This window comes from Podarcis vaucheri (assembly GCF_965113315.1).
Source record: "Podarcis vaucheri genome assembly, chromosome: 2".
Lineage (NCBI taxonomy): Eukaryota > Metazoa > Chordata > Lepidosauria > Squamata > Lacertidae > Podarcis > Podarcis vaucheri.
Window position 1 is genome coordinate 92125803 of NC_138760.1, and position 21223 is coordinate 92147025.

General features: G+C 40.7%; 1 protein-coding gene across 1 annotated transcript in view; it reads left to right on the forward strand.

Moving 5' to 3' along the window:
- Positions 1-21223, forward strand: part of LOC309524578 (uncharacterized protein) — an 86104-nt gene that overhangs the window by 13530 nt on the left and 51351 nt on the right. Inside the window, exons 8-12 of the mRNA XM_082209247.1 lie at positions 6539-6615; positions 8237-8454; positions 10820-10985; positions 12213-12419; positions 12961-13122. Coding sequence (XP_082065373.1) covers positions 6539-6615; positions 8237-8454; positions 10820-10985; positions 12213-12419; positions 12961-13122 — 830 coding nt within the window. The remainder of the gene's footprint in view (positions 1-6538; positions 6616-8236; positions 8455-10819; positions 10986-12212; positions 12420-12960; positions 13123-21223) is intronic.

The window sequence follows — 21223 nt, forward strand, 5'->3', positions numbered from 1 at the left end:
AATGTCCCTTCAGCCTCCTTACATTTCCAACATTTATTGTCAGACAAGTGATATATCTTAGCAAGCTTGACTGGGGTCATGTACCACCTGTATATCATTTTCATAATATTTTCTTTCAAGGCATTACATGCCCTAAATTTCATACCGGTGGTCCATAACTTTTCCCAGTCTTCAAACATAATGTTGTACCCAATGTCTTGAGCCCATTTTATCATGGCTGATTTAACTGTCTCATCCTGAGTGTTCCATTTAAGCAGCAAGTTATACATTCTTGATAATAACTTAGTCTTTGGTTCTAACAATTCTGTCTCTAGTTTCGATTTTTCCACCTGGAATCCTGTTTTTTTATCCATCTTAAACACCTCCTGAATTTGAGCATAATGAAACCAATCTTGCACCTTACTCTTTAGTTTTTCATAGCTCTGTAATCTCCAGTTTTCTCCAATTTTTTCTACTATTTCAGCCAGCCGGCCTCCATATTGGGTTTTTTCCTGGCTTTAGCCTCCACTGGTGATAACCACCTCGGGGTCTTACTTTCTAGTAAGTCTTTATATTTTGTCCAGACCATAAATATTGCTTTCCTGACAATATGGTTTTTAAACATTTTGTGAGTCTTTACCTTGTCGTACCACAAATATGCATGCCATCCTAACGAGTTGTTAAACCCTTCCAGATCTAGGACATCCGTGTTCTCTAAAAGCAACCAATCTTTCATCCAGCAGAAGGCTGCAGCTTCATAATATAACCTTAAGTCTGGCAGGGCAAACCCCCCTCTTTCTTTTGCATCAGTTAATATTTTAAACTTTATTCGGGGCTTTTTGCCCTGCCAAACAAACTTCGAAATATCCTTCTGCCACTTTCCAAAACATTCCACTCTGTCCACGATCTGTAGGGTTTGGAACAAAAACAACATCTTTGGCAAAACATTCATTTTTATAGCTGCTATTCGGCCCAACAAGGAAAGTTTCAGTCTTGACCAAATTTCTAAATCCTTTTTAACTTCTGACCAACATTTTTCATAGTTATCTTTAAATAGGTTCAAATTTTTGGAAGACAAGTTGACCCCCAGGTATTTCACTTTTTTAACCACATTTAACTCTGTTTCCTTCTGAAACCCATCCGTTTCTAAAGGTGTCAAGTTTCCCCCCAAAACTTTAGTTTTTTGTTTATTCAACTTAAAACCCGCCACCCGACCAAAATCATGAATCAGTTCTAAGACTCTTTTTGTACTAGATTCTGGCTCCTGTAGTGTTAACACCAAGTCATCTGCAAAAGCCTTCAGTTTGTATTGTTTCACTCCGACCCGTATTCCTTGAACCAGCTGGTCCTCCCTAATCATATTCAAAAGCACCTCCAGGACTGAGATAAATAACAAAGGGGAAAGGGGGCACCCCTGCCGTGTTCCTTTTTCAATTTTAAACTCATCTGTCACCACATTGTTCACTATCAACTTTTTGTTCTGAATAAATTGCTTCTAGACCGTTTTCAAACCCCCGTCCCACTCCCATTCCTTCCAGGTTCTTTTTCATAAACTTCCAAGAGATATTGTCAAAGGCCTTCTCCGCGTCAATAAAAATTAACACTGCTTTAGTGTTAATATTGGTTTGCAACAGTTCCAGAATATCAATAATGTTCCTGGTATTGTCAAACAAATGTCTGCCTGGGAGAAAGCCTGCCTGGTCCTTATGGATTACTTCATTTAAAACCGTTTTAAGTCTATTTGCCAAAATGTCCGCAAAAATTTTATAATCCACGTTTAGGAGTGAGATGGGACGGTAATTCTTAAGCTGAGCCTTTTCAGTTTCCAATTTAGGTATCAATGTGATGAAAGCTTCTTTCCACGTTTCCGGTGCCCTCCTTCCCTCCATAATCTGATTACAGACCTCCATTAGTGGTTGTGTCAAATAGTCTTTCAATGTCTTATAATACTTGGAGGTAAGTCCATCTGGGCCTGGGGATTTGCCTAGTTGCATATTCTGAATGGCACCCTCAATTTCCTGTAATGTTATTCTGTAGTTCAGGGTTGATCTCTTCTCCTGAGATAATTTTGGTAGGCCATTAACTTTCAAAAATTGTTCTATCTCTAATACTTCCTCAGGTCCTTGCGTGTACAGTTTTTTAAAATATTTCTGGAAACACTTTCTAATTTCATCTGGTTTCTGAATATTTCTCCCTTCAACCTCTAAATTGGTAACAAAGTTCAGTTTTTGTCTCTTTTTCAACTGCCATGCTAGCAGTTTTCCACATTTGTTTGCCGATTCAAATGATCTTTGTTTCATTTGTTTAATTTTCCATTCCACTTCTTGGTTTATCAATTTCATATATTGTGTTTGGTGCAATTTAATCTCTCTTAAAATCTCTTTTGATTTTGGTTTTAGTCTCAATTATTTTCTCTCCATCTCTTATCTTCTCTAAAATCTTATCTTTTTTCCCATTCCAAAGTTTTTTCTTGATCGTATTCTGTTGTATCAGAAATCCTCTCATTACAGCTTTACTTGCGTCCCAGATTACTCTCTTTTCCACTGAGGTGTTCAAGTTAATTTCAAAATAGTCCTTTAAAGTTTTTTGGGCCTTCTTTACAATCTCTTGATCTCTTAATAGGGTGTCATTCATTTTCCATCTGAAGGAGCCAGCTGACAGGTGGGCCTCAGAAAAGAATGTTCCTTCTTTACCTAGGGGGTTTCTTGTCCTCCAAATATCAATCAAATCCATATTGTCAGTTAGTTCAAAAAATGTTTTTGGTAGTCTGCCATCTTTAGTTAGATTTTGATTTTGTGACTTATCCATATAAGTAGAGACCACCCCATTCATGTCTCCCATCATAATGATGTTGGTATAATCCAGAAAGTCCAGCAATGTCTCATGTAGCTTCTTATAAAATTCCGACTTCCCCTCATTTGGTGCATAAATTCCTAATATCAAAAATTTTTCTCCTTGAGTTTGTATTTCAATTGCCCAAATTCTTCCTTGCTCATCTTTAAACAGAAATTTCGGTGACAAGTTCTCCTTTGCATATATCACCACGCCTCTCTTTTTAACTCTATCTGATGAAATAAATTCTTGGCCCAATCTTTTATTAATTAAAACTTTCCTGTGGAGTCTAGTCACATGTGTTTCCTGCAAGCAAATAATGTCCAATTGTTCTTTTTTCAAGATATGGAAGATCTTTTTCCTTTTTTCCGGGGAATTTGCTCCATGAATATTCCAACTGTACAGCTGCAGAGACATCCTGAATCAGTCTGTTGTCCTCTTTATGGGGTGTCCTTCTCTTCGTCTGGGCCCGAGGGAGAAGGTGTTGGTTCTATTCCAGGTTGTGGCTGTGGCCAAGGAACTGCTATTCCCTTCTGCAGATCCTCTCCGTGGTCGTGCAGGAACTTCTGGTTGTCCTCTGTTGTTTTAATCTTAAATTTCTTTCCTTTGTAGTTAAAAGATAAACCTTGGGGAAACTCCCACCTGTAGGGTATCCCGTTGCCTCTCAGTAGTCTTGCTAGGTCAGTATATACGGCTCTCAGGTCCAAAAGTTGTTTTGGTATATCCTTGTAAATTTCCGCCCTTTTATCTTGAATATCAAGCGATTTCTTGAAATGAAGGTCCAATATTTTGTCTCTCTCCTGTTTGGATCTCAAGATGATCAAACAATCTCTGGGTCTGTCTCTCTTTACTACTCTTCCCAATCTAAACACGGTTGTTATTTTAAAGTCCTTATCTGCTTCTATACCCCAGAACTTAGAAAATTCTGCTGTCAGATAGCCAATCAAATCTTCTTTCTCAAGCTCTGGGATAGATCTTAATCTCAAATTATTTTCCCGATTTCTCAATTCCACCATAGACAGATAGGCCTGTTGGTCACTGATGTGCTTATGAAGTGGCCTTACCTCCCCTTTTATGGCCTCAACTTTCTGATTTGCTTGATCAGCCTTTAAATTGGCTGCCTCAGCCAGTTTCCGATTCTCAGAAGTTGCTTCTTTAAGATTTCCAATTGCTTGTGTGTTTTGTGCAACTTGTTCAGACAGTTTTGTAATAGAGGATGTGGCTAGGTCAATTTTTGCCGTCTGGTCGTCCATCTTCTTGTTTAAAATTGCAAATTGTTCTAACATTTCTTTTAAGAGGGTATCAGATCCTCCTGCAGCCATATCCTCTGTTGTTGGCTGTTCAACTTCCCTTAGTACAGCTGGAATGGATGATCTACGTGACTGAGTGGTCAAAGTTGTTTGCACAAGTTGAGCTTGCTTTGCTTTCGTTTTTGCTCTTGTTTTCGGTGGGCCACTCATTCCACACCTGTCTATGAATCAAGGTCAGATTGCCTATTATCCCATGGGAAAGACAGTTCCCAAATGTAAATAACCGAACAGCAGAGAGTCAAAATAAAGTTTGTTCCCAGGCTCTTATAAATCCAAAGTTCCACTAGGGGGAGTGTTACAGTTCAGGAAAGAAAGAAAGAAGTTTGTCCACCATTAAAGTCCCTGCAGTCCCAAACAGTCTAACAATAGTCCTTCAAACTTTTTTAGCTTACAGAGCACTTCCCAAATTGCCACAAAGTCTCATCTAGAAGGTGCAAGTTACAGTTCCTTAGTTGTATCTTCCAACAACACTCAACTGTAGCAATTTCTATTTTAGTTACAGTTTCCGCAATGACAGTTCTCTTTTCTCCTGTCAGTCCGATATTTGGTATCTTAAATTTTTATAATCCATAAAAAGGAGGAGAGTCCCAATTAGAATCCAACACACACAAAAAAGACTTGCCTTTTCCCTTTTACGTACCAGTTCCACCAGCGCACGATAATTCCAAATTTGTAATCCTTTTAAATTGCCTCCAGCTTGTCAGTTTCTTTGCCTTTGATCTTTAAGCGCAGCCGGGAGACGGACTTCCTTTTTCTCGTCCCCCGCTTTCAGCCGAATTAAGAATTTATAATCCCAATAAAAATGGTCCTTACTCACGAGTAGGTAATTTAGAATCCAATAGTTCAGGAAGAAAGGTCGGCGCTCATCAGCAGCAGCCGCGCAGCTTCACTCCCGCAGAAAGAGCGATGAACTCACAGCACCGCTTCCCCTCCACGCTTCCGGAGCCCCTTACGGGGTCCCTTCTTCGTTTTGGGGGTCGCTCCAGGTGCCCGCCGAGTCCCACGGCCACGGACTCACTCTGCCCGTTGTTTTTCTTGGTGGGTCGTCGCTGTGCCGCAGCATACGACCCTTTTCTGCGGAGCCCCTCTTCAGAGACCGAAGAGGACCGCCATTGCTGTTTCGCGCCGCCTCCGGAAGTTGCCCTTCTGAAGGCTTTTAAGGCTGGATGGAGGCACAAGACTAGTAGAGATAGTCATCCTCTGATGTCCAACACAGAGTCTTTCACGCCTCACAGTTATTCCTCTGGAAACAGCTCCCTTCTGAAGGGATGTAAAAACAATACAGAGGCCTAGGCAAAGCGGGTAGTAAAATTCAAAAATGACCTGGGCAAAAGAGGAGAGAAAGGTTAGCCTTCTCCCCACATGGTACCTGTTTTGTAACTAGCCAGACTCAGCCATAGAAATGCCGTTTTGTGGTGGGTGCCCATGGTGTTTTCCAAATCTGCCTGCAGGCCCAATAAGTTTGGCAAACCCTGCTTTTTTGTTTGTTGGTTTGTTTATTATTTGAATAGTCAAGTTCATGATTCCATGGCAGCTTACAACACTGGATACTTTCAGACATAAACGAAACAATCCTTGTAACATTTTAGACAGAAGGCATCTTGGAAGCTGGTTAATCGCATCAATTCCGTAAAGAGGTGTGCTGAAAGCATTGTTGCCAGTCAGTCTTCAGCAGAGTGGACATTCTATAGGTGCATGAACACTAGAATTATGTTTTCCTGCGTTAAGTTTGCAGGCATGACACCAAATTAATGTAACTTGGAAGCTGCATGTTTAGGGGTGCTGATCAGGAAAATCAGGATATATGAGGCCTCTTATTTTGTGAATCACTCACTGGAATCCAGATTTTATCAGTTATGTGTATATGCATTATTATTCCATGGACACTTCTATTATGTCACTTGGTGGATGGCAGATCATGCAAAAACTATTGAACTAATTAATATTGATTTCTGATCCACATCTTTATTATTTTACTACTGAATTACTGAATTAGGTGGATTCGGTTGAAGAAGAAAAATCTTTTAATGCTTGTTTGGTACAGAAACCTGTAAAATTATCATTGCAGCTCTCTGATGAATATTTTGCCTGCTAATAAAAGATTTGGAGAATAGATTTTTTTGGGAGGGGGGTTCATTAATTATATAATACATATGCTATTTTAAAAGAAAATGAGGATTTCTTCCGTCTGGTTCTAGCAGTGTCCTTTCTAATAAAAAATAAAATAGCACACTTTCTGAAATGTAAATCCCTTGCCAAAAAGATTTCAACACAGCTCAATCATACGCATATTTACTTGGAGATAAATTTCACAGCGTTCCAAATAAGTGTCCGTAGGAATGAGGTCTTAAACTTCTAAATTTCCAACTGATGCTATTTAAGCTTTTCAACTAAGTTTATAAAATTTTCTATTTTAGATTTGGAAGTTTAAAGAAAAGAGGATCTCAGAAGAATCTAACATCTATCCAATGTGCAATTATGGCCTCTTCCCCAGGTACATGAGTTTGTTTGAATTTTGGAATGAGCATTTAGACTAAAGAGCCCAGACCCAGATGCCTGTATATGTGTACCTTATTTCTTTGATGCAATCCATCACAATTCATGTATGTGAGTTGGAATATACAAATATGTGGAAGTATAACTATGAGAAAAGTATCACCCTTTCCATTTGTGATTCAAGCTTTCTGGTGCTCATGGAACTGCAGCCAAAATATCATCACTCACACACAAGCAAAGAGGTGTCAGCAGACTCAGAGTAACCTGAGGTTTGCATATATGCAAACATTGTTTAGAATATACATGAGGGAGCAACACCCCTTTCCCAGTAGCCTCATCATAACCATAATAATGTTGAGGAGCTGAGAGCAGGGGAAACAGGCAACAGCTTAAGAGAGGAAATGGAACTAAGTGACTGAGGATAGGAAGAGACACATAGATAATATATATACAGTGGTACCTCGGGTTAAGAACTTAATTCGTTCCGGAGGTCCGTTCTTAACCACTTTACCTAATGGGGCCTCCTGCTGCTTCTGTGCCGCCGGAGCACAATTTCTGTTCTCATCCTGAAGCAAAGTTCTTAACCTGTATAATGAAATATTACACACACACACACACATATATATACAAACAAACACACACACTGGTACCTCGGGTTGCAGACGTTTCACGTTACAAACGCTTCAGGTTACAGACTCCGCTAACCCAGAAAATAGTACCTCGGGTTAAGAACTTTGCTTCAGGATGAGAACAGAAATTGTGCTCTGATGGCGCGGCCGCAGCGGGAGGCCCCATTAGCTAAAGTGGTGTCTCAGGTTAAGAACAGTTTCCCGCCCCCCAAAAAAAAGTTTACACAAATTCTATTTTAGCTCACAGCTATGCAAATGGAATGAAAATGTTTACTTAGACTGAAATCCTATATGCTTGCCAAGGATAAGCTCCATTGAGCATATCTTTTGGCAGGCTTTGGGCAGAGATGTGAAGTGTTAGGTGATATTTTGCTGCCAGACTTTTATAGAATGATGAACAATTTAATGCTGATTTTTTATTGTTCTGTTGGAGATATTGTTTGCATTATATTTGATTTCAATTATAAAATATTGCTTTATATTTTTATTGTTGTGAACCTTTCTGGGCCTATTGATAGATAAATAAATAATAGTATGCAATACGTTTAGCAGTGTCTGGTTACATCCACATCTTGGGTCCAGAGTTTTCATGAGCAGATCTTGGTTCATGTGATGCTCCAGCTGGATGGAGGAAGGGAGGAGGTGGTTTTTGCTGATTCCTTCTTCCCTCTGTAGCCCCTGGTGATGCTTCGAAAACTGTGCTGGAGGGTTGAGGAAGTGACCCTGGCTCCTGCAGCTAAAAAGGAGAATTTGTGTGAATTGCTTCTTTCCTTCCACCATTGGCTCTCGGTGTCCTTTCCACAAACAGAAGCAGCCCTTCCATTTGTAGAAGTCACACATTGGATCCAGCCATATATTTCTTGCTCAGTAGTGACAGTTCATATAAAACATCTGGTTCTAGCAGATTTTCTCTTTTTATCAGATTCAAATAATTCCTACAGTATTTTCACATTGCTATGTTTTATTATTGTGTATGTATATTTAATGCAGTAGAGAATATCCACACATGGGGAAAAGGTGGTGCACAAATATGGATTTTGATGTCCTTATGCAAAGATACTACTGCTTTTCTGAATGCCATTTCACCTGCTACAACATAAACGGGAAAATGCTATTCGAGATACCAAATGCACATACAAGCGAAATTACCTCTTGTGTCTACTCATCTGACGTTAACGTTTTGGTTACTTCCTGCAAAGGCAATGAAAGTAAGTTGTCCCAGAGAAGCTGCAAATAATCCAATGTTATCTTCATACTTATCTCCTTATTTTATGGCACATTTTATTGCTGTTAAGAAAAAGGGATTAAATCAACAGTCTCCAATTACTGTTAATTTAAATGTGAAATTTGTAGGAGTACTTATTTAAAATATTTTTATCTTGCCCTTTATCACCACAGATTTTTTGGGGGGTACGTGCAGTAAATTCATAAAATTAAACCTTAGCAGTGAAATACAATGCAGTACTTAAATGACAGCAACTAAAATACCATGGTTAAAAAATATTCTTTATAACAGCAGGGCAGACTTCATCCTTCCAGTCCGAAGCTATGAAACTTATAACCAGCAGAACCCTGGGCAAATCCATAAGTTTTCAGTTGGGACCAACCTTGGCAGATGGGCTGCCACCACAGAGCAGGCTGCTTACCACATCACTGCATAATGAAGTTTTTGTCAGAAGAGACCCCAAAAGGACCTCTGACAATAACAATGCATGTTTTACTAGTACAGGAGGCACTTCTTCAACCAAATTAATACATTTCATGTATTATTTTATACATCATTTAAACCATCCACATCCTGCCTTTCCTTCAAAGTGCTCAGGAAGGCTGCCAATAAATATAAAACCACAAGTTACCAATGAAAAGTTTGTTAAGTGCTAAAGCAGCAGCAAGAAATAAGGAAGCATTTAATGGAATACAAGCTTCCACACAAGAAAGCCAGAAACTTAATGGGGACAGTGGATGATAGATCACAAGGTGCAATGTAGCCTGCACTATCTCCACATGGAATTACCAATGGTAGATCGTACAAAAATAACTAGACTAGATGCACTCTTAGAAAGGCAAATAGGCCCTGAATTGGCTCTGATTCTATTGCTCATGGAGCCAGAAGACACTATGGTCACACTTGCCAGTCCAGGAAAACTGCTTTCTTGCTGCTGTGTCTACTCTGCTAACAGTGAAATTTATAATTTGGTGGGAGAAAACATTTCTATTTAGTCCAAGTTCTCAGTTTTGACGCAGTCATGAAGAGATCAGTTATGGAAGTATAAATTCCGCGCCCCCCACAAAAAAAATTAAGACAAGAATTTTGGAGTTCACGAGTCACAAGCTAACTGTTAACTCTTTAGAGGAATAAAGGTACCCCTGCCCGTGCGGGCCAGTCGTGTCCGACTCTAGGGTTGCGTGCTCATCTCGCTCTAGAGGCCATGAGCCGGCGCCGTCCGAAGACACTTCCGGGTCATGTGGCCAGCGTGACGAAGCTGCAGCTGGCGAGCCAGCACCAGCGCAGCACACGGAAACGCCGTTTACTTTCCCGCTATAAAGCGGTCCCTATCTATCTACTTGCACTTAAGAGTGCTTTCAAACTGCTAGGTTGGCAGGAGCTGGGACCGAACGACGGAAGCTCACCCCGCCGCGGGGATTCGAACCGCCGACCATACGATCGGCAAGTCCTAGGCACTGAGGTTTTACCCACAGCGCCACCCACGTCCCCTTTAGAGGAATACTTAGTACCAAATCAGTAATGGATTTATAAACAGGCCAGATTTGTCTGTTGGATTTTAGAACTATCTATTACTTATATGAGATATAGACCTCCTGCAGCATTCACTAACTGGGACTTCAGATTTGGAGATTGTTATCAGTAGAATTTAAAACTGGATGTTTGCAGATAGAATTATTTGGGGCTATGGCTTAGATCCAAGAAAGATATTGCAATGATAAAGCCAGACTAGATGTCACTCAGGTTTCTTTCAGCTTTAGAATTTTATGACCTTACATTGTGTTTGTTAAAACTACTGGAGAGTAATTTGCAGATATAGAGTTGAATCCAAGTCTTTGTACAATGTACAGAAGGAGTTTCTACCAAATTCCTTTCTCTGCACTTCTCAAAACCCAAGCTACTTAAATCCCAAAATCCCACTCCTAACTCCTCACACTTTCAGCCAAACCATCAACAACCTTCTAATAAAGTAGTTTATGGAACTGTCATAAAAAGTAAGGAAGCAAGTCAGATCCCCTCTTTCCCCTTGTAATTCAAGCACTAAACATAGGATAGATCTTGACAGAACAGTGCAAAGCTGGAGACTGGAGTGTCCTCCTTAGCCAAGCAAATAGTGACATGATAGAGCGATCCAGGTGAGTTTCCTTGCACAGAAGTGGAAAGCATATCACACCCTCTCTAACATCCTAAAACTGCAACTGAAGAAGCTGTCATAAAAGGAAGGGGTTGACATACCCAATTTCAAACACTGATTTCAATAACAAAACCTGTGGATCCAACTCTGTAATCATAACTGAATTGTTACAGCTTTACTAATTTCGTGTCTTCCTGTTATTCTTTTTACCCAGTAAAATCTTGGAGTGACCAAGGCTCCTTGCTGCACACATTTCAAGGTCATTCGAAAACTGTCACAAAGCTTCTGCTGCACCCAAACTCTTCCTCTTTATTTATCTCTGGATCTCTAGATGGATCAGTCAAACTCTGGTCATTTGATACAATGGACATTTTTTACAGGTAGTTTAAACAAGGTAGTACTCCCTAATTTATAAATATATGGGTTTATATCTGGAGGTGGAAGGGTACCTTTGCATCCAGTTCATACATTTTACACACTAGGAGGTTGACTAGCATTTCATAAAGCTTCTAAAATACTAATATTGTAATCCTATGTACACTTACTTGGGAATAAGCTCCACTGAACCCACTGGAATTGATGTCTGAGTGAACATGTATAGGATTATACTATGAATTTGTTTTAAAATTCTCCCCCCTGAATATATTGATTGTCAAAGATATTGCATCACGTACTTTGTACAATTCACTATAAATCGTTCAACAAATTATATAATTATAATTATTTTTAAATGGCTTTTGTAGGGGCTGGTGTTATATATTGCTTATAGTAGCGTTTTTCTGTTATATTTGCATATGATACAAACCGTAATTACCTGTTGTTACAAAGTTCCTTCTTTTTGCTGGCTGTTTGACAAATGTGCCAAACTGACTAATGATGTTGCCCTCATTGACTTAGCATCAGTATTTGCACATAATGTGGATGATGAGGACAAATTTTAATGAATTTGATGTGCTTCCAAGACTGTCATGTCATGAATTTCAACCATGGACTGGCTGAGTGCAGAGGAGTGGTGGGAGGCACTAGCTGGGGAACCCCCAAGGGAAGAAGGCTCAGAGACAGGGGATTGGTGGTGGAAAGACAATGAGTGGTCAGAGGGAGCAGACAGGGAGGAAGAGATATTGGAAGCTAAAGAGGCAACAGGGTTTAGTGAGCAGGAAGAGGCTGTGTCAGAGAGCAGTCCAGAATTAGAGACAGAAGCAGAGGCTGAGTGGAGGCAGGCTGCTGAAGAAGCCAGAGAATCTCCCCCCTCCTGCTGTGACCAGCTTCCCTCCCCATGGTCCCCCAGAACATGCAGAGAAATGAAGAGGGCAGAGCAAAGAGAGACAAGACAACAGAGCCTTAGGCTACTGGGGAAGGATCCTGGGGAGGATCCTTAGAGAGCAGTGGGAAGGCGGGTACCTTCAGTCCTCAAAACTGCCTCACTGGAGCAAGACCTAGTGGGAAGAGTTGTTGTGGTCACTAGGCCTGCACTGTTTTGGTTTCTTTGAATTAAAAGTTAACTTCACTGACACCAGGTGTTTTATGGCTGATCTACTCCTAACTCCAGCTCCCAGCACTTTTCTTCAGCTCACATCTGGCCTATAATACCATTCTTTTATATCCAGCATATCACCATTCAAAGAAGGAATACGTTGGATTGGCACAGTGGATGATAATTTTCTGTACTGCTGTTCTCCCCGCAATCTTCATATATATGATCTGAATTCATTTACTACCTTTTGGACTCGTTTCAACAGTCCGATAACTAAACTCTACGTCTGTAGTGCACATGAGAAGCCCAGCAGGGTGGTTGCTATGGGTGCTGACAACAGGTATGTTGAAATGTTGGGATTTCTGTAAAACAGATTTCTTAAAAAGCAAATTCTTACTGTTTCCAGTGTGAACACATTGTGATCCTTCCAAAATGAATATATTACTATCTGGATGATATAACTCTGAAGCAAATGGTTCAGAGTCATTCCATACATATCTACTCAGAAGTAAGCCCCACTGAGTTCAGGAGGACTTATTTCCTGGTAAGTGTGTATTGGACTGTAGCCATAATATCCTAATGCTAGTATCTAAAACTGAAAGCAGTTTCCGAAATAAAGATGACTGCATATATGGGGCCCTTTTATGGCAATGTAAAAGAGTTCTTTTTAAAGTGTATACCAGTGTTTCCCAAACTTGGGTCTCTAGCTATTTTTGGGCTACAAGTCCCATCATCCTTAGCTAGCAAGACCAGTGGTAGGGATGATAGGAATTATAGTCCCAAAACAGCTGAAGACCCAAGTTTGGGAAACACTGATGTATATAATAGTTGACCTATAGTTTTTTAAAAAATTCTGTTTGCTCTCTGTTTTCTTTCCAAAGTTTAAGAATATTCTCACTTCAAGACGGGGAAACATTATGCACAGTTCTGCCACCTCCTTATCCTCCTCTGATCCAGCCAGTTCTAAGTTTTACCTACAACCGAGCCAGTGGAACTGTTTTCTTCCTCCTGACACCTTCAGAAATATGGGTCTACACAGTAAGGTAATCATGCTAACCGTTTTGCTTGCCATTCCAGTTACTGCATCAATCCAACTCTTACACAAGTGTGGTTCACAATTTGTTCAGCGGGCGAGGAAGCCCTGATGAATAGGAAGACAAAATAACATCTTTTATCGCTTCTGCAGCAACTGCACCAGCTGCCTGTGATCATCTGCACCCAGTTCTAGGTGCTAGTGCTTACAGCCCATCATAGCATCAAATCCATATATGATCACTTCTTTCCACATTAACTCATTTCTAACTAAGATACTATTACTAAGAGCTACACTGTTTACGTTCTTTGCATTAGATGCAATCAGCAGCAGCAAGAAGCAGGACTTTACAGCCATTAAGAACACAAGAGGAGACTGCTGGATCTGGTCAGTGGCCCATCCAGGCCAGCATCCTGTTCTTACAGTGGTCAACCAGGTGCCTGTAGGAAACCAAGAAGCAGCACCTGAGCACCAGAACACTCTCTCCTCTGAAGAAGTGTGCATGCACACGAAAGCTCATACCAAGAACTAACTTAGTTGGTCTTTAAGGTGCTACTGGAAGGAATTTTTTTATTTTGACTATGGCAGACCAACACGGCTACCTACCTGTAACTCTCTCCTCTGGCAGTTTCCAGCTACTGGTATTCAGAAGCTAGTAACTACTGATGGTCTTTTCCTCCATGAACTTGTCTAATCCTCTTTTAAAGCCATCTAAGTTGGTGTCTGTCACTGCCTCCGGTTTGAGTGAGTTCCATAGTTTAACAGTGTGCTGTGTGAAGAAGTGCTTCCTTTCATCTGCCCTGAATTGCCCAGCATTCAGCTTCCTTGGAACATGGGAGAAAAACTGTTCTCTGTCTCCTTTCTCCATGCCATGCATCGTATTATAAGTTTCTATCCTGTAGCCTTCACTCGCCTTTTTTCTAAATGAACAAGTCCCAATTGCTGCAATCTTTCCTCATTGGGCAGTTGCTATATCCCCTTGATCATCTTGGTTGCCCTTTTCTGAACTTTTTCCAACCCTACAACATCCTTTTTGAGGTGTGGCGACTAGAACTGTGCACAGTGTTTCAAATGCAGTCTCACCATAGATTTGTATGGCATTATGCTATTGTCCCTAAGGCTGTCAAATTAACTCCCTTGGAAGTCAAGACCCGTGAGACAGGCTACAATCCTAATCCCTCACTGACTGGGGTGGCGATTGATGCGGTAACACAGACAGCACTGTATGCTCCTCAGCCCTACCAATTTGACTAGCCAGGGCAAAAAGGGATGGGTAGGTAAGGAAAATGCCCCTTCGCTGTCCCAACTTCTAGGCAGGCATAGTGGAGAGGCTTAGTTTGAGTCTAATTGCTGTCATGTGATAGCAGGACCCAGTAGAGCCTATAGCAGCCAAGCCCCCCTCCCCAAATGCTCCATTTCAGGACTTTTCATTGACAGGGATATCACCAGTGGTAGCTTCTGCCTTCCATTTGGGTAGATGCATTGGTATGTTTCTCGCTGGTAGGGGCTTCTCTTCTGATAGAGCCAGGCAGGAATGGACACCTCCTCTAGCATGGCAGATCTGGGGTGTAGATTGCTCTTCCTGGCAGTTTGCTAGCTAGAATTGTCTATCTGTCACTGGATGAAGATTGGGGTCACGGGGTAGGGGAAGCTTCCACTTGCAGCTTATTATTGGGGTACAGTAGCAGAGGGCAATTCAGTCAAGCACCATACAACCATGTGGTTGTGGACAGAGTAACAGTGGCATAGCTTCAGTGCCACTTCTTACCTGTTACAAGCTTTCATCTCCTTCTTTGATTGACTCACATCCATCATGGGTAGCTTTCAACAGAGAATCATTTCACTAGCCACTGCTCTTTATGAACTTTCAAAGCAGCTGTGAATCCCTCTTTTTCCATGTGGTTACTTATTTATTTAGCATATTTGTTATGCACCCTTCACCAAATGGTCCCAAGGTGAGCTACGTATAGCAATAAAGCAGTAACTTAACAATATCATATGTACAATATTAACATGTACATAGAACATTCCTAACAGCCTAAAAAAAAGCAGCTGATGAACAAATGCCAACAGTTCAACATTAAACCTCACCTGGAGGTGAGGCTGGAGTCCTAGAGCCTGACTGAATGCGGGGCTTGACTAAATTATTGTTTTGCTGGCTGCTGAATTATTTTAAATTTCTTGTTTGCTGTAAAAAGTATGCTAGTCTCATTTTATTGTGGCTTTATGTTGTGTTGTGGTACTTTTACATAAACTGCTTTGAGCCAAGAAAATGCAATATTTAAATGTTTTAAATAAACAAGTTGAGTAGAGTAGGTTACAGAACAGGCCATTTGTAATTTGAGGCCAAGAATGTGTGTATATAGGCCCCTTCGGTACTTCTTCAACTGCAGAAACAGAAACAACATGGTGCAGCCTAATGCAAAAGGTGTAGGCTCAATTTACTGTTCCAGTTTACAAGGCACCTCTAGCTTGTGCTTCTCAACTCCACTCATCCAGCCATAGAAGTTGACTCCAGTTCCCTCTGTAAAACCTTTTGTTGTGCCCTTTCAGCTCTTGCCAAAATGGCATTGTCTCACACAATGTGCTCAGTGAATTGTAGCATTTTTGGCTTAAACATGAGCCCTGGTGATTGATAGTAATCATCCACCCTTAATTCCAAAGAATTAGTTTGGATTAACTCTCGAGAGATTTTTTCCCCCTCTATTGGGTGATGTTAACAAGTGACATTGAGGATTTTTGAAGCACCTGAAGATTTTACTGTTATTAGGTGCTGAAGGTTTTTAACAGAAGCCAAAAATAAATTTGCTGATGAGTAAGATAAACTTGCATTCTCACCGTAATATTGAAAACAGTTGATTGGTCAGTTGGTATGTGTTGCTACAAGTTAAAAGGTATAGAAAAATGAAATTATATTTTTAATGTTGTTCATTCTAAGGCAAAGAGGCAGTGAAGTGAACATTACCTAAAAATACTGCATTACTTGTCCATATTGACCGATCTGAGGCACATTTTTAATGGCATTTGATTTGTAGACATCAAAGTCAGGACCTTCTTAAAGATGGTACACAATTTAAGGAATCTGTCCCCAGAGAGACGTTTCATTTGTCCCCATCTTAGTTGCATGTTGATAGCTTTTAAATATTTGATTTGTACAGCTTTAACATACTGTTTTATGCTGGTTGCTGTGTACGATGTGTGTGTATTATTGGTTTCTATATTTTTACTTCTGTCTATGAAAGCCACTCTGATTACTTGTTTAAACAATATAACAATAACCTGAAATTAATTAAATGTTCTGGATTTTGAAGAAGGAAATGAAACGATTGAGGATACTTATGCCAGTAGAACATGATAGTGTTATAAATATGTCAACTACCTGTGTCTAATGCTCTGAGGCTAAATATATGTACAGTGGTACCTCAGGTTAAGTACTTAATTTGTTCCGGAGGTCTGTTCTTAACCTGAAACTGTTCTTAACCTGAACCACCACTTTAGCTAATGGGGCCTCCTGCTGACACCTCACCCTGAAGCAAAGTTCTTAACCCGAGGTAATATTTCTGGGTTAACGGAGTCTGTAACCTGACACGTATGTAACCTGAAGCATATGTAACCCGAGGTATCACTGTATTTGCAGTAAATTTGACTGAAATCCAGTACTTTTTATGGCATTTTCCATCCTAATATTGGTGCTCTCGTAATTTTTTTTTAAGTGAATTCTTTAGGACATTACTTGAAAATTGGTTGTCTATAAGTGGAGTTACATTGTATTCTTTTTGAATAAGTCCTAACTGTAGGCCTATATAATTGTACAATAAAACTGAATGTGTCTCCTTAGGGAAAACAAACAGCTGTGTCTTCCCTGTCCACTTTAAGTTCAGTAGAGGACAAACCAGAATGCCCGAAATGGTGTGGGTTTGAATTCAATTAATATGTCTCCCTTTCTCTGTGTAGATTTCCTCCTCTGCTGATGTGTCATTGCCCAGTTCAGAGGGTTCTTCCTGGCTGGGACAGTGGCACCTTCAGTAATATTAGCACCTCCAGTGATTAACCTGTGATATAGTACCTGTGATATAGTAGGCCTAGTTCTCATACAAACAGCAGGTAAATAAGTGTCTGGGCTGTGCCATTTCAGACTGCAAGTGGGGGTTCTCATGGGATAACATTCAGGACAGAGTGGCTTGCCTGGTGGGGCAGTGCCGCAACAGTGTTGTTGTTGTTGTTAACATTTCTACACTGCCCTTCATCCAAGGATCACAGGGCAGTTTACAATATAAAATCACAAGCAGACATACCATATTAACAAAGAAAAACAATTCAACCCCCACCTGCTGCCCACAGGACACCATAAAGAGGTGCCTGGTCCTTTCCCACCACTCCTCCTTCAGGGTCTTCTGTGCTGTTCTCCAAGTGTCCCTGAAATTGCTCTTCTAAATAAAGGAAGTACAATGTGCAAAATAATAAATGTGCATCTGTTGTTTTAATGATAGAGATGTGCATTTTTAAAACGTGGCAGTCTGTATTATGACTCTAAAATGGATTAGTAAGAATTGGGAATGAAACTTTGGAACAGTAGATCACACACACCACAACCACTGTAATGTATTTGTGGCAAGTGAACAGTAAACAAAACAACTTCCTTAATTATTATTGCATTTGAGTCTATTTGTTGAATTGTTGCCAAATCCTTCCTTTGCCCTAAATTCCCAACATCTCAGTATCATTGTGCCTCCATTATACTCCTCTGTCCTTATATCAAGGCAAAAAAGGTCTTAGTTTCACATATTCGCTCATAGGACCTAAACTGGTTGTGACTGACCAGGAATGAGACCTTGGGGTCGCCGTAGATAGCTCAAGAATGATGTCAACCCAGCAACTGTGAAAAGGGCAAATTTCCATGCGAAGAACCCTTAGAAAAGGAATGAAAAATAAACCTGTGCCAAAAGTTTAGGGAAGCTTTTAATGTTTGATAGGTTATTGTATTTTAGTGTTTTGTTGGAAGCCGCCCAGAGTGGTTGGGGAAACCCAGCCAGATGGGCAGGGTATAAATAATAAATTTTTATTATTATTATTATTATTATTATTATTATTATTATTATTATTATTATTATTACAATGTTGTTATACAAATCTACATTTTGGAATACTGTGTACGGTTCTGGTCACATCACATTAAAAAGGGATTTTGTAGAGTTGGAAGAAGGTTCAGAAAAGGGCAACCAAAATGATCAAGGGAATGAAGCAACGCCCCTGTGAGGAAAGCCTTGAGACATTTCGGTTTAGAGAAAAGACGAGTAGGAGGCAACATGGTACCAGTGTATATAACACCATGCATGGAATGGAGAAAAGTTTTTCTCCTCGTGACACTAAAATTCACAGACAATCAAGTGAAGCTGAAGATTCAGGAAAGCGGCATAGTTAAATTATGGAACTTGCTCACACGAAAGGCTACCAACTTTGATGACTTTAAAACATGATTAGACGCCCTCGTGGAGGACAGAGCTATCAGTGGCTTTTGCTATGTTCTTCCTCCATGGTTTGAGGCATTATGCTTCTGAATACCAAGTGCTGGAAACCACAGGTGGGGAGAGTCCTGTTGTCCTCAGGTCCTGCCTGTGGGTTTCCCACAGGCACCTGGGTGGCCGCTGAGGAGACAATGTCAGTCTGGATGGGCCACTGGCCAGATATAGAGGCTCTCCTTATGCTCTTAGGTGCTGCTGCTTGTCCTTGCACATGTTGCTCTTTAAAATATTGCTGAGCAGATGCACACCTGTCATATTAGTTCAAATATGTTTAAAAGTGCAGTGGAAATATATCTGGGCTTTGCAGAATTTGGTAAATGTATGTTTTGCCATTGTATCTTCAGTGAAAGACAATGGTAGAACACTGAGGCACTTCAGGGAATCTCTGCTGTGGTCAAAATGGAGCTTATTCCTGGAAAATGGTAGGTATTACCTCCTGCTCAGATTTTCCTGGCCAAAGGTGTGGGGACCATTCCTGAAGTGGCTTACAGGAAAAGAATGGCTGAGCAATCCCGCAAATGGAACATGATGTGGGGAGAAAACCCCAGAATGAAAACAAAATTAAAGCCTGATATATGATGAATGCATTTCCTCTGCAGTAGCCTGCCTGGTGTTAACTTTTGAAGCAGGGTTAGCTAGAATCTAACCATAGTGGTTTTCAATATTTTTATTACTTTTTTTTTTTACAATCATACCCCACTTTTCAGACTTTTGTGGTTTCAGTTTTTTTAAAACTTTAGAATGTTCAGACTCACAGTTCTATTTATCAAATAGTTGCATTTCACATTCAGCAATGTTTGTTGTGGTGTGAAATGGAAACCAGTGCACCACTGTGCACACTTACATTTTTTGTATATAGCCTGCCCCAAAATCTCTCCAAAAGGCAAAATATGGTAAGGCAGGGCAAGAGTTATTTAACAGAGATAGAATCATGATTGATCCTGATAAAGTGGGACACTTAGATATGTTCCGTAACCAGCCATAATGGGGTGTGTTCATTTCAATTCCAAGAATGATGAACCTGCCAGCTTACCCCCTTTGAGCAGAAGACAGAGAGGCTTGTCTTTAGAATTAATCATCCCTCTTCCTTGAAGCCTTGAAAATCGGTATCTTGTTTTTGCCTTTGTTCTGGTCAGTTTCAGCTTCTCCGCGGCTTCATAAGTAAAGTTATCCATTAAAGTAAACTGGATAAAGCTATCACGTACTGAGCTGAACTTGCTAGGTTAGTGGTTTTGAAACATGGAAACTCATAAGGGATTCCTCAATGAACAGACTGATAACAGCAGACAAACATGTACAAGCTTGCACGCTAGTATTCATGTTCTGTAATGAGCAGCTGGAGGAGAAAGTTGTTTGCGTTCTGTGAAACAGTTTAAATGGGTCACTGGAAATGCTCAATGGACCACGCACCTTAGAGGATGATGCCCAAACCCTCTGCCGATGTGCAAGGATTCCTCATGTGACTCAGTGTGGAAAGGGCTGGGCGAAGCCAGGAAGTTTTATAACGCATCTTCTTGGGAGTTGTGAACCTTTTCGGCTTGTTTTAATTAAGAGAGTTTTTTTGATTACATCAGAACTATCTAGCAGATGAAAAATCTTTCAAGCAGCTATCTAGCTGCTGAGGCTTGGCAGCTTTTTTTTTTTTTTTAATCATCCTTTCTACAAATCAGTCTCAGCAAGGGTATATACATGAGAACATACAAACAGAAGAATAATGTTTTTTAGTATTGCTTGGCAGTATGAAAGCCTGTGCATACTTTTTCCTTTCAGTGTATTTAGGAATAAGATCTGAATGAATGGACATACTAAATTAGCTACAATGGTTTCATTGTCTTGATTATGGTTGATCGCATACGGTAATCGCAGAGGACCCACAGAATCTAGAGAGTATCTAAATTTTCATCTTCTGGATTTCCAGCATACCTGATTTTTTTCCTTTAAAAAATCAATTTTATTAAAGGTTTTCAACCTAATGTACCATAAAATTCAAACTAAACAAAAGAGAATAAAACAATCTCAATATATCAAACAGAAAAAACTAAAGAAAAAGTAAAATAATAATAATACTCAAATGATCCTCATAAAACACAAAATTATAAATACTGTATTTTTCGCCCTATAGGACGCACTTTTCCCCCTCCAAAAATGAAGGGGAAATGTGTGTGCGTCCTATGGGGCAAGCGCAGGCTTTCGCTGAAGCCTGGAGAGTGAGAGGGGTCGGTGCACACCGACCCCTCTCACTCTCCAGGCTTCAGGAGAGCCCCACCGCCAGCCCCACAAGCTCGGGGGGCAGCGGGGAGGCGCAGCGTGCCTTTCCCGCTGTCCCCCGACTTGGTTAGAAGGCTGGCGGGGGGGGGGGAGAAGCCTGCTCCTCCCCGTCACCAGTCCCGCAAACTTGGGAGACAGCGGGAGGCGCAGCGCGCCTTTTCCGCTGTCCCCCAACTTGGTTAGAAGGCTGGCGGAGGGCTTCCCCCTCCTCCAGCCCCGCAAGCTCCCAGAGCGATGCCAAAGCTGCACGCAGCTTCGGCATGGCTCTGGGTCCCGTTATGGGGGCTGGGGGAGGGGGAAGCCCAAGCTTCCCCCGCCCCA